The 13,355-nt window shown below is 41.6% G+C and overlaps 1 protein-coding gene across 1 annotated transcript; it reads right to left on the reverse strand.

Moving 5' to 3' along the window:
• Positions 1-319: 319 nt before the first annotated feature.
• On the reverse strand, positions 320-7,591 carry LOC101610382 (interferon-induced very large GTPase 1-like). Its single transcript, XM_004650914.2, has one exon. It carries the CDS (start codon positions 7,589-7,591, stop codon positions 320-322), a length of 7,272 nt encoding a protein of 2,423 aa, XP_004650971.2.
• Positions 7,592-13,355: the final 5,764 nt, after the last annotated feature.

A 13,355-nucleotide genomic window follows, 5' to 3' on the forward strand; every position in this document is an offset into this window, starting at 1 on the left:
AGAGGGAGAGGTGAGAGGGTGAAGGAGAGAGAGAGAGAGAAAGAGAAAGGGCACATCAGGGCCTCCAGCTGCTGCAAACGAACTCCAGATACTTGCACCCCCTTGTGCATCTAGCTAATGTATATCCTTAGGGAATTGAACCTGGCTTTGCAGGAAAACGCCTCAACTGCTAAGACATCCCTCCAGCTCAAGTGAATTATCTTTACTTATTTCATTTATAGGTGGAATATGGAAGATTTTATTTGTAAGAATCATTAATTTTAAAAATAGTTGGGTACTCTAATGATTTTGCTCACATTGAAAGACTCTTTAGTGATAATTATTTTTTCAAGTCATCAAGCACATCTTGTTTAGTGATTCTGGTCCATGTATCTGGGATTGTACCTTCATCTGTAAATGTTTTCTTGTATCTTTCTTCCAGCTGTGATCTGAAGTGGCAGACAAACCATTTCCAATATGGCTCGGTGGATGAATCAGGGGTGATGCTCCATGTGGCGAAATCCCCTCCTGCCTGTCTATAGTTCTTATAGGGGAATTTCCGCTCATCAGCAAAAACCATGAAACAATCACTTGCTACAAATGTAGAGCAGCATTCAAGGGCAAAATATTCTTTTTTATACCAATTGCATCCAATGACAGCCTGAGGGCGGTGGAATGGAACACTGTGGTCACCTTCATGTGCAGGAATTGTGTTTGTGCAAATTGCTTTGCACATGGGACATTGTTTCCAGCAGCCACAGAGATGTTCAGATAGGATCTTCTCAATTTCAGGCACCATTTCGTCTATGGGCATGCTTGAGCAATTCTCTTCTACTTTCCTCATGGCAGGGTCCAAAGCTGCACTCATGGTTTCTTTGAGAAACTTGATGTCTGTTATCTCCTGGTGTTCAACGCTTACCAGATCTCTTCGTGGAAAAACCAAGTTGTCACCCAGGTTGTCACAGAACAAATCCAGCCACCGGGATGCAGTGCTGCTGTCATCTTTAGCTGTTGCTGTGGACTCGTGAATGGCAGAGAGGACGGCGTGCCTGATGTCATCTAGACTCCTTTTTATTAGAGTCTTTACTTTTATACTTCCATTGTCTGAACAGTATATTCTAATGTGCTTACCAATGTAATTCTTAAAAAAAGATTTAGCATGATGAATATACTGCCAGTAATTATCAAAGTTTTCTTCTTCTGCCAGAGAAATGAGAATGTGTTTCTCCAGGTTAGCCCTGTTTCCACTGAATGCAGGGCAGGTAGCTCGCATGTCCCCAGCTATTCTAGGAGCCATTTTCCCCTTTATGGTGGCAGAGATAGCAGGAAGGAGCTTGTTCCACAGAAAATCAACAAATGATGTGACAGAGGTGGCACCTTGGCAGGAGATCTTAAAACTCATGAAGAAATCATCTTTCTTACTTTCCAGATAGTTCACAGGATCATTTGCTCTCTTGAATTCCCTGTGCATCTCCTTAAAGCTCTTTGCTGCTCTTTGGAACAAATACATAGATAATTCAATGCTGTATTTATTTGTAAATATGAATTCTTCTTCACAGGAAACAGATATTACTTCTGTTTTAATTAGCCTCAGGATTTCATGGAAGTCATTCAAATTGTAATCTCGCCGTTGCCTCCAAATATTGTTAATTGTCTCCTCATATTTTGAAAAAATGTGATTAGTAATCATCTTAATGGACTCTTTATGACGAACCGCTAAACTCTTTGGAATGAAACCCAATACTCTTTTCATTTGCACATGTTTATCATAGTCAATCTGAAATGACTCTCCAGAATGTCTTTTTAGTTTTTCAGCTATGTTTTTCTCCTTTTTGAAGTACTCCAACAGTATGTTTTCAGAATCCACATCAATGTCAGGCTCAAAGACATTAGGGACAGATGATGACACTTCAGAGACCCAAGGTGTCCAAAGTTTATTGAATATCTCATGTAATTTTTCATCACTTAATTCTTTACCCTTTACACTTAAAGCCAACTTTTGGCTCTTCTCTAATAATACATTTTCATAGTGTGTCTTTTGCTTATCCAACCTTTCTTGTCCTTTTCTGAGAATAATTAGTTCATTCACTTTCCTTCTGGTGTCTGAAATAAGGGCATCCTTAAGGATTAGCAGCTTATGTTCAAAATTCGCTTTCCATTGAATAAGTATTTCAGTATCTTGGTCTTCCTTAAAGAATTTTTCAAAACCTTTCTTAATGGTTTCATATTTCTTGTTAATGGGGGTCTCCAGCATACTAGCTGTGAGTGTTAGGATTTTTCCGTTCTGGACCTGGTTGTTCAGCTGATTCTGCAACTCCAGCATGTGACTCCTCAGCTCCCAGGACCACTGGTTGTACATGGTTTCCAGTTTGTTCATGGCCATGACTTCTTGGGTGTTCCTGAAGTTGAAAATAAAGTTCTCACTCACCAGGGCTCCCCACAAGTCTTTAACCCGGAATTTTACATCTGATATCTTCATGATGCGTCTTTTGGATTCCTGCTGGGCAATCAGAAGAATTTCACTTTTCAGTTCCTGGACATTGTGGCTGTAACGAGGATTGGGAGGTGCCATTGGGGGATTGCCATCCCAGAGGTGAGCAAAATAGTGGACCTGAGTATTGACATCAAACTTAATGACATCGCTGAAGCGGGTTACATCTGGGCACTCCTCCTGTTCAGCAGCTAATGCTGTCATTTCGTCTAGTCTCTGCTCTAGCCGCCGTCGGCCTTCCATAGTTTGGTCTTTAGCTGTTATGTCTCCCACATTCTGATGGACAAAGAGGCAACTGGGGGAGATTTTCACTTGTTTCATCCTCAACAAAGCTTGGACTGCTATTTGTAGGATATCTTGCATCTCTGAAGGATTCTCCCCAAAAATATTGATCAGAGTCAAGTTTCCAAGTCCAATGACAAAGGTTGCTAACTCATTGTCCCAATTCTGGGATTTGTTGTTGAGTTCTGGGGCGCGAAGTCCTTCTGTGTCCACCACCAGCACAAAGTCAAAGCCAAGCTCCTTTGTGAAGGTCTCCTCCACCTTCAGGAGCTGCATGTAGGCCCCTCTGGTACACCTGCCAGCACTGACAGTGAACTGCAGGCCAAAAAGGGCGTTCAGCAGGGTGGACTTCCCTGAGCTCTGCAGGCCAAGGACAGAGAGAACAAACAGCCTTTTGTCCCCGAGCTTCTCCGAGACCTTGTCAAAAACAGCTTCCACCCACTTCAGAGGCACATAGGAAGCATCCCCGTCCATGAGCTCAATGGGGACACCAGATATCATCAGGTCTGCAGCAATTTCAGGGAGGGAGACAGAGAGGCTGTTTCTTTTGGGGTCATTTTCTTCCAGAGCTTCATAGATCTGGGCAACTTCTCTGAGCAGTTGTTCAATTCCCAAAGTACAGTTGCAGATCTCCTTGGAGATGGCTTCTATCTGACTCGCCCAGATTTTCACTGAATTTTTATTTTGTGTCTTCTGTTTTTCTGTATGGACCATTGACCAGAGAGATCGTTGCTTCTCATGTAAGTTTTGCAAATATGCTGTGGTCAGGTTTTCCAAGAACATACTGAGCCACTGCAAAAAGTAAAGTTTCCACTGAGATTGTGAAATTCTTTGAAGGATTTCAAGGACAGAGCGCATTAAGTCATTGAGAGGAAAGGCCTTTTGCAACTGTTGGGACCTAATTATTCTTTTCTCTCTCTCAATCTCATTCTTATGTTGTTCAATGCTCCGATTCCCCTTTTCCCTCAGATGATAGAGTTCTTTGTCCTTCTTACACCAAAGGTGCCACAGTTGTCCCTGAAGGGGAAGTAAGCTTTCCTTTATCTGAGAGAGCTCCAACTCTGTTAGGAGGGCCATTATGGTCTGGGCCTTTGCCTTGGCTTCCTGACAGTCGCTCTGGTCTTCATCAATAAGGAATCCATGTTTGTGAGCAATCAGGGAACACTCCTCTAAGCTGAGAGCAGCGTCAGATTGCTGTAGCTGATGTTTGATTGCAGATATGACCTCCTCTGCTAATTCTGCCTCGTTTCTATTCCTGATGCCAATTCTCACCTTTCCTGTACTTTTAGGCATGGTCTTTTCTTTGTCATCAAGCAAGCAGATCACAGGTCTGGATGCTTGCCACAGGTCACGGACAATTTTTTGGTTGTCTTTGTTGTCATCAGAGGCTGACATGAGGATCACGATGACAGAAGAGATCTCCTGCAGGAAGGTGAGCTGCCGCTTATGTTCCTTTGCATCTCCGTGAAGGTTGGTGAAGGTCACACACTGCTCAAATCTGTCGTCATCCTCCCCACCAGGACAGTACCAGCAGAGTTCCACCACTCCACCCATCAAGAGACAGTTCTTGCTGCTTCCCCTACAGTGCCTGTGAAAAAACACATCATGTTTTCGCTTACTGAGAAGAGCGTTCATGATCTGAGACTTGGAAGCAGAGAGGCCATGTCCAACTCTAATGAAGGACACGATGGGGGTGGGGACAAGGCACATGTGCTGGTTGTTGTGACTGCTTTTTTTGTGTTGTGATGTACTTGCTTCTTGCCAGCTTCTCCGAATTTGTCTGAGAGACCACAGCGAGAATTCAATGTGAGCAGTTCCGGGAGTTGGCACCAGAAGAGGGAGGGCATATTGACAAATGGAAAGCTTACCCACAATATATGGTCTGGCAAAATGATCTGCACAGTGAAAAATGGCCATCTGAATATCCATTGGGTGGATGTGGGGCTTGGATGTGGGGCTGGAAGGGCTAGTGAGATCATCACTGTCTTCAAGCAAGTCTTCATATGGATCCAAAGCCTCATCTTCCTGATGGGAGGAACCTGTGTGGACCTGGTTTTCTATGTCTCCAGTGTCTTTGAAGACCAGATGTCTCACCCCGTAATCCAGCATCAGTAGCTTTTGTAGGAAATAGAAGGGAAGCTCCTGTTCAGATGTGGGTTGTGTATTGAACACAGAAGTCTTGTAGATGAGATGGAAGTCAGCTCTGCTCATCATTTTCGGGTAGTAATGTTCTAGACCTAAACGCTGGAGCAAGTCCAGAAAAGGTCCGTTTTTGATCACTTCCTTTTTGTTGTTGTCATTATTTTGTGGTGTGTAAAGTTCATTCTTTTTACTGCAGAAAATTTGCAATTGTTTTTTTCTGTTGCCCATCTTCACAGCAGAGATGGTAACGTCATCAACCCCATCAATGAGTAATCTTAAATCTTTCTGTATATTTTCCCAATCATGATACATTTCAAGTTTTGTGAGCACATGTGAAACTTCTTTTGACAAGAATGGTCCCATATATTGTTTTATTAATGCAAAGCGTCGTTTTTTCTCTTTTTGAGAAATTGCTGTGGTTCCTACTGTGGCTGTCAGGGCTGTAAGCACTAGGAATGCCTGTGATCTGGAGTCAGATATATTTTTGAGTTCCTGGTATTGTTTATGAGCACTTTGCATCTTATCTAGAAGGAAGTTTAATTCAACACAGCCCAGAAGATGTTGAAAAATATTTTTTATAGACTCATATCCTGCCCCAGCTGCAATGGAGAGAAGCAGGAGTTGCATGTCTGGCTGCTCTGTTTCTCTGAGATGGTTCAAGAAGCAGCTGAGAGCTGTGGTCACCTCATGTGTGGCCTTTCTTTGAGCTTCTTCCACTGCCTCTGGGGACTCCGATTTGAGGTTCACTTCCATGAGGCTGTTTTGGGTTTCTTTCAAGGCCTTAATGAAGTCAGAAAATTGTGTGATACTGACTTGCTCTTCCTCTGCCTCTGACTGGTGGATCCACTGCATGATGGAGTGAGCCTGAGGAAAGGTTGTCACTTTGTGCACATGAGGGTCTAGAAGGCTGCGTAACTGAGATTTGATAAACTCTGTGCTCTGGGTGGATGAATTTTTGCAAAAGTCGACAGTGTGGATTATAAATTTCTGCAGACCTAAATCTGTGAGACATGTATTGGTCCAAATGTCATAAACTTTATTTTTTTCACTCAACATTTGTCTGAAATGTATCAGCTTTGTAAGCTGCTCTTCAGGATCAGTAACCTCCCAGGATTTCACTTCCTCTAGGAAAATTGTGGCTTCCTTTCCAGCACTCAGTAATTCCTCTCCATCCAGGATCTGTTCAGTGAGGTCTGTCAGAGCAGTGTAGTGGTCTTTCAGGCAGTTAGCCACCCGAAGGGGGTTCGTAAAATCATTTTTGTGGCTGGAAAGTATGATGTCCCAAATGGGCACCAGCTGATGTCCTCGGTCAACAACAGACCAGGTTTGATTGTTGGCCATAAGGCCAGCTTTCCACTGGACAATTCCATCTGCTTCTGGTGGTCCACCTGTCTGAGCCACAGATAATTGGACTTGGATTTGAAAGTTTTGAAAAGCCTTGTGCTGAGAAGTTACTTTTGAATGTGAGTTCGACATGTTCTCATCTAGAGCTGTTTCAGATCCAAAGCCACTGTAGCTCCTCCTTACATGAGTATCCAGGGCCTCTGCTGCCTGCTGCCTCACATCAGCCAGATGCTCACTTTTGAAACCTTCTGCAATGGCCTTCCACCAGTAGATTCCTCCCAGATGAACAGGGCCCTTATTAGCATGGGAACCAAATCTCTGGAAGAACTTTTCAATCCTGTGTCTCAGTAAGAGGAATCTGTTCTGACCAACAATGTGATCCAGGAAGTCTTCAATGCTTTTTATTTCCTGGAGAGCAGACTCAGAGAGCTGTAGTTGATCTTTGGGAAAATGGTAGGCAGCCAGGGGGACATAATTGAACATGCATGAGCAGAAATATGTGGGGTTAGAATGTGATTGGTGTGTTTCCTTTGATTCTGAATGCTTGTTTTGAATCGTACTATCTTCTAAACTGAATCCCCACCCTCTACCCTTGGCTGACATTGTGACCCCAAAGCCCATCTTCTCTATAGTCTGGGTGAACTGGGCTTCTGCTTGAGAAGAGGTGAATTCTATCGTTTCCATCCTTGTGCCCTGCTCAGGTCCCATGAGTGAGAATTCTTTGGGGACACTGAGTAGCTCTTCTCGCTTCTCTGTCAGGTCTTTTTGGTGGCTGGTCTTGTAAATTCCCTGCAGGGCCAGGCCTCCAGATGCCCATCTAATCAGATCCCTATCTGGGAGGTTTTGCCTGAGCGTCAGTGCATGCTCCATGTGATTGAGATGTCTCTGCATGTTTTCGGTGACTTCTTTCAGATCCATTCCAGGCTTTGGCCAGTACTGCTCAGGGATGTCCATCGCCTGCCTCAGCTCTGCTTCCTTCTTCCTCACTGCCTCTTCCTGCCTCTGCTTCCCTTCGGACTGCAGCTCCCTCAGCTCCCGCAGGGCCTCTTCTGCCTGCTTCTGCCTTTTCTTCCCAGTCTCTGCTGGAGACTCCTGGGACTCTGGAGGGCGCTTTGACTGTGAGAGGTCAAGCAGCTTCTCGAGGGCCCTTTTCTCCCATGGGTGTTGTGCCTGGGACCTGAGCTTCTGGAGGTCTTTTTCTTCTAAGAACTGTAAGTCCCAGGCAGAGGTCACACCTGCATGCTCCTGAAGCTTAGGTGTCCAGTACTCCACACTTAATCCCACTTTTGTGAGCAAGTCTTCCATATTCTGCTTTCTTTTGCCTCTGTACAGAGGCTTATCTGCTGTGGCCATGCCTATGTGAAGAAAAGACACTGTTAGTCTTTTATACTTTTTGCTCTTAGGAAATGTCAACCACATGGCCAAAATTATTGTAAAAGCTTTAAACTCTGACTTTCTGAGACTTCCTTATCTCTCCTTTAATTGATATATATATTCACATTTTTTGTACATGACATTAATACAGACTAAACTGCATGGAAAGTATTATACTGAAGGATGGAGGTCAAAGATATAGTTCAGTTTACAGCTTGGTGTTTATTTATAAAATAAATGTGATTATACCACCTATGGAATATCTTTCTGTATATTTAGTTATGAATCCCAAGTTGATTGTTTCCATTTTTTTCTGTCACTCTTTTAAAGACATCTAATGTTTATTTGCACTTATCTATCCTTTTACTTGCAATTGTAGCTTGGTTTTGCTTGTCACTCATTTCCTTTCACCTTGTCTTACTTAATATAATCTTTGTATTATACTATCAACTTCTCTACTCTGATATCAACCATACCTGGAAGTGTAGATCCCAATGCTCTTCTGTAGCCATTCTTTCATCAGTGTTATTTCTACCCCACAGATGTCCTCAGTGCACATCCTTGGATAGCAAATCTGATGAAATATCACGTGTTTCAATTTCTTGGCTTCTATTTTCCCTGTTCCATCAAAAGGTACTATTGTACTTAGCCAATGGATATCAAACTTGTCTGTCTTCCTCTTAATGTGAATTTAGTAATTTCATCTTACATTCTTTTTTATTTTTATTTATTTGAGAGCATTATGCAGACAGAGAGAAAGAGGGAGGGAGGAAGGAAGGGAGGGAGAGAGAGAGAGAGAGAGAGGGAGAGAATGGGTGCAACAGGGCCTACAGCCACTGCAAATGAACTCCAGATGCATGTGCCACCTTGTGCATCTGGTTTACATGGGTAATGGGGAATTGAGCCTCGAACCAGGGTCCTTAATCTTCACAGGCAAGTGCTCAAGTGCTAATCCATCTCTCCAGCCCCCAATTTACACCCTAACTCCCATTTCGTTTCAGCTAAAGCCAAGAAACCATTTGTTAAAGTGATTAATATGGAGAAGAGGAAGCCATAAACTCTTTACCCGAAGTAATAGGAGAATTTCACCAAAGGAATTTGAGTCCTTTGAGACTATCCTCCCATCTTCTATCCAGAAAGCTATGGCATTGAGGAAAGAAGATTTTTAAAGAGGACTCAAGGAACTCAAAGGACCCCCTGGTTTTGTGCCCCATGCTTCCTCAGAGCCCATATTCTAAGGTAACATATTTTGGCCACAGTAATGTGGTTCAGGTGGGTACAATTTTGGTTCTTATCAACGAAGTGAAGGTTCAATACATAAACCTTGGTGGCATCCAAAATATGCAAATTATACAGGCATTTAAATGCATGAAGTGTTGAAATATATGGCCACCTCCACCTGGATTTCAAAGGATGCTACAAACATCTGTTGTTCAGGTAGATCTTCAACAGAATCTTCTCTTGTGTGAGTAGAGCCATGGAGGAAGGACTGCCTCTGAGATCCCTGAACTGCACAGCCACCACTGCAATGCCAGCCTTGAGGAGGTTCTTCAGGCCTCAGGCCTCAGTCAGTGAGAATTCCTGATGAGTCCAACCCAGAAAAAGCACAGGGGCAAGGATGCCTGAGGTCTTGTCTAGAATGTGTGAGATAAAATCAAAGGAGAGCATTCTCAATCTTTAATATTGAGTTTTATTTAACCATTGAATATTATCCCACAGGACTTACATGGTGACTTTCACTCGTTTTTTCTTTCCTATTTGTGTATTTTGGGATAGGAATCTATCCTTTGCTTGTTCTACTGATATGTAATAAAAGGATAGGAAAATTAGTGTTACATGTGAAGGAAGTTTGGAAAAGAAGTTACACCCTTAATCTTGGATCTGGCCTGTCTTTTTCTGCTGAGAGAAGCAGGAAATTCAGGAGCCACAGATACAGCCAAAATTGCGTAGTGATACAATGTTTCTTTTTCTGGACATCTCAGATATTATAAATGCAGTAAATAACTTGTGTTTACTTATGGGACAAAGGATGTATAACGTTGAGCTTTTAGTACTTTCCTTTCACTCTAAGCGTAAACAATAAGCCTCATAAATTTACCTTGTAAGTTTGTACACAAAATAAAATTCTTTAAGGTTTTAAACTAGTTATAAAGTATACTCTGACTAATGTGTAAAAGGGGATTATTTCTTAACCTTTAGAGATATAAGTGGAAACCCTAACAGTACTGTATATACTCATTAAGAAGTCACTTAAATGACACTTTCCCTGAAGTAGTCCACACTTGCGTGTTTCTTATTCTTTATCTGAGCATCTCTCTAACAAGACCTGAGGGTAAGACATTCGGTTAAAATATCTTTTAATAAATCTCAAGCTCAGCTTCATATTGGCTTCCCTTGAAATTCCCTTTTTGGGGCACAATTCTGACCAATTCCCGTTTTGTTTAATGTAGGTTCCCCCAAGGGGAAAGGGACATTTTTGGGGTATTCTGGGAAATGGAGTGGAGCTATGCCTGTGTTGCTTGGCACTGAGGACACTACTATTGCAATCTGGAACCAGATAACTGCTTGATTTCACAGGGCTACAGCCAGTGGGGGAATTTGCCTCAGGATAAAATCTACTTTGTCTCTCACAGCTGGCTAAGACAAAACTCTTGGGAGTTGATTATGGAATGCATTGAGATTTTTGCACTATTGCATTGCAATGAGTGTATGTTCTGCATAAGAAAGACGTGAGTGTGGGTAGGCTAGCAGCAGAATGCTGTGGTTTAAGTGCTTATCTCCTTTGCACCTCATGTGTGATCTCAATGCTGTTGCAGTTATCTTCTCATTGCTGGGACAAAACCTCTGAGCAAAAGCATCATATGGAAGGGAAAGACTTATTTCAGTGCATAGTCCTGAGGGGAAGTTTCATCATGGCATGGCAGAGCAGCAGCTGGGCTGCACATCTCAGCTATAAGGAAGGAGTCTAAATTCTGGGCTTGGAGCTGGGATAATAATCCTCAGTGTTGGCTTTAAGTTACATAGTACAGGCTTAGATCCTCACTTGTAGAGTGTTTCTCTGTTCAGCTTTCATCCATGTGATGCCAGTGAAAGAAGAAGATTCTTCTCAGATATAAGAACTGTATTTTTGGAATTCCTAGCATCTGGAACTGTAAGTAAATAACTTTGTTAATTATAAGTTATTCGCCCTAAAATATCTGTAGTAATCACAAAGCTACTGGTTACTCATCCGGGTGTGTGCTACCATTGCGCTAGTGTGTACATCTTTACTGGGTGTTTGCTTCTGAGTAGCTGAGACCCCTGGTTGGTCACAATGTTGTTGGCCACTTTCCTTCAGTTGCCTATGTAGTGCTTCCCAGTACTAGGTGGGCTTTTGTTCTGGGGACTGGCTCTGTTCTCAGTGTTATGTATTAGAACATATGGTGTCTTTAGCAATAGGGTCTTACCTTTTACCTCAGGTGGTAATCAGTGCTTTGACAGAAGCCTATCTTTAATTTGTGGACCTTGTAGGTCTCTCTCTGATCAACAGCTCATTGTGGGTAGCAACTGATTTTTAGTACTGGGAATTACATGCCACAGCCAAATGAAATTTTTATGTTAGGCTTCTTCCCTCCCTCTCCAGGGCCCATCTTTTCAGGCACTGTGTCCATACTTCTGTTGAAGTTTAAGTCTTTTATTCTTCCTTCAAGGAGAAAGTTTTCTATGGTACCAGTTAATATTGGGTTTAGTTTTGTGTTTGTTTTCCCCCCACTAACCCCCCTTCCCCCAAACCCTTAGACAAAATACAACACCACCTCATGATCAAAACACTGGAAATGTAGGGTTTATATCTCAACACAATTAAGGATATATATAGAGCTCCTAAAGCCCAAATAATTCTTAATGGGGAAAAACTAGTTCCTACTGAGATCAGGAACAAGACAGGGATGCCCATTAACACCACTGCTCTTCAACATAGTACTCTGAGTACTAGCCCAAACAATAAGACAGGAGAAAGAAATAAAAGGGATTCAAATTGAAAAGGAAGAAGTCAAGTTAGCCCTATTTGCAGATGATATGATCCTATATATATAAGTGACCTGAAAGTCTCCATCCAAAAACTTCTAAAGGTGATAAATTCCTTCAGCAAAGTGGCAGGATACAAAATAAATGCACAAAAATCAGTAGTTTTTCTATATGCAAAGGACAAATATACACAGAAAGAAATCAGTGAGACTGTACCATTTTCAATACCCACAAAAAAATTAAATGCCTTGGAATAACACTAAAAAAGGATATGAAGCAACTATATAATGAAAACATAAAAGAACTCAAGAAAGAAATAGAGGAGGACTTAAGAAGATGGAAGGACCTCCCATGTTCCTGGATAGGTAGAATTAATATTGTGAAAATGGCAATTCTACCCAAAGCAGTATAAAGGTTTATTGCAATACAAATAGAAATACTGGCATGATTCTTCACTGAGACTGAAAAAATGATATCAAAATTCATATGGCATGGCAGAAGTCCTTGGATATCCAAACATATCCTCAGCAAAAGAAACTCCTCTGGTGGTATCACCATACCTAATGTTAAGTTGTATTAGAGGCCATAGTGACAAAAACAGCATGGTACTGGAACAAAAACAGAAACATAGACCAATGGAACAGAATTGAAGACCCATACTTTAGAGCAAACAATTACAGCTGCTTGATCTTTAACAAAGGTGCCAATAATGTAGACTGGAGAAAATACAGCATCTTCAACAAATAGTGTTGGACAAGTTGGATGACCATATGTAGAAAAATGAAATTAGACTGATTCACTCATTTTGCCATACACAAAAATCAAGTCCAAATGGATTGAAGACTTCAATATAAGGCCTGAAACACTTCAACTACTGTAAGAAAAAAATAGGAAGCATGCTTCATGATATAGGACTGGAAAAAGACTTCCTGAACAAAATCTTAGTAGCCAAGGAAATTAAACACACACTCAACCAATGGGATGTCATGAAGCCGAAAAGCTTTTGCACTTTCAAACTTACCTTGAGCAGAGCCAATAGATTACCCACAGAATGGGAGAACATCTTTGCTAGCTATACCACTGACAGAAGTCTAATATCTAGAATCTACAAAGAAGTCAAAAAACTAAACAATAAAAAATCAAACAACTCACTCCATCAGTGGGTTAGAGAACTAAATAGGGAGCTTTCAGAGAAAGAATTACAAATGGATAACACACACTTAAGAAAATGTTCAACATCCCTAACCATTAAGGAAATGTAAATTCAAACAGCTATGAGATTCCACCTTACCCCAGTAAGGATAGCAAACATTAAAAAAATCAAATGGAAACAAGTGTTGGTGAGGCTGTGGAGAGTAGGAACCCTCATTCAATATTGGTGGGAGCTGGTACAACCACTGTGAAAATTAATTTGGAGAAAGATGGATATAGAGTTACCAGCAGACCCTGTTATTCCCTTACTGGGCATTTACCCTAAAAGCTCCACATCTTAGTACAGAGATATTTGCTCAACTATTTTTATAGCTGCTCAATCCACAATAGCTAAAATTTGGAATCAACCCAGGCACCTATCATTGGATGAATGAATAACCAAGATATGGTATAGCTACACGTTGGAATTCAACTCAACAGAAAAAAATGACACATTGAAATTTGTAGAAAAATGGTCAAACATGGAATAGATCATTTTAAGTGAACTCACAAAATCACAGAAGCACTATTGCCCCATGATGTCACT

Source organism: Jaculus jaculus, chromosome 3 (assembly GCF_020740685.1).
Source record: "Jaculus jaculus isolate mJacJac1 chromosome 3, mJacJac1.mat.Y.cur, whole genome shotgun sequence".
NCBI lineage: Eukaryota > Metazoa > Chordata > Mammalia > Rodentia > Dipodidae > Jaculus > Jaculus jaculus.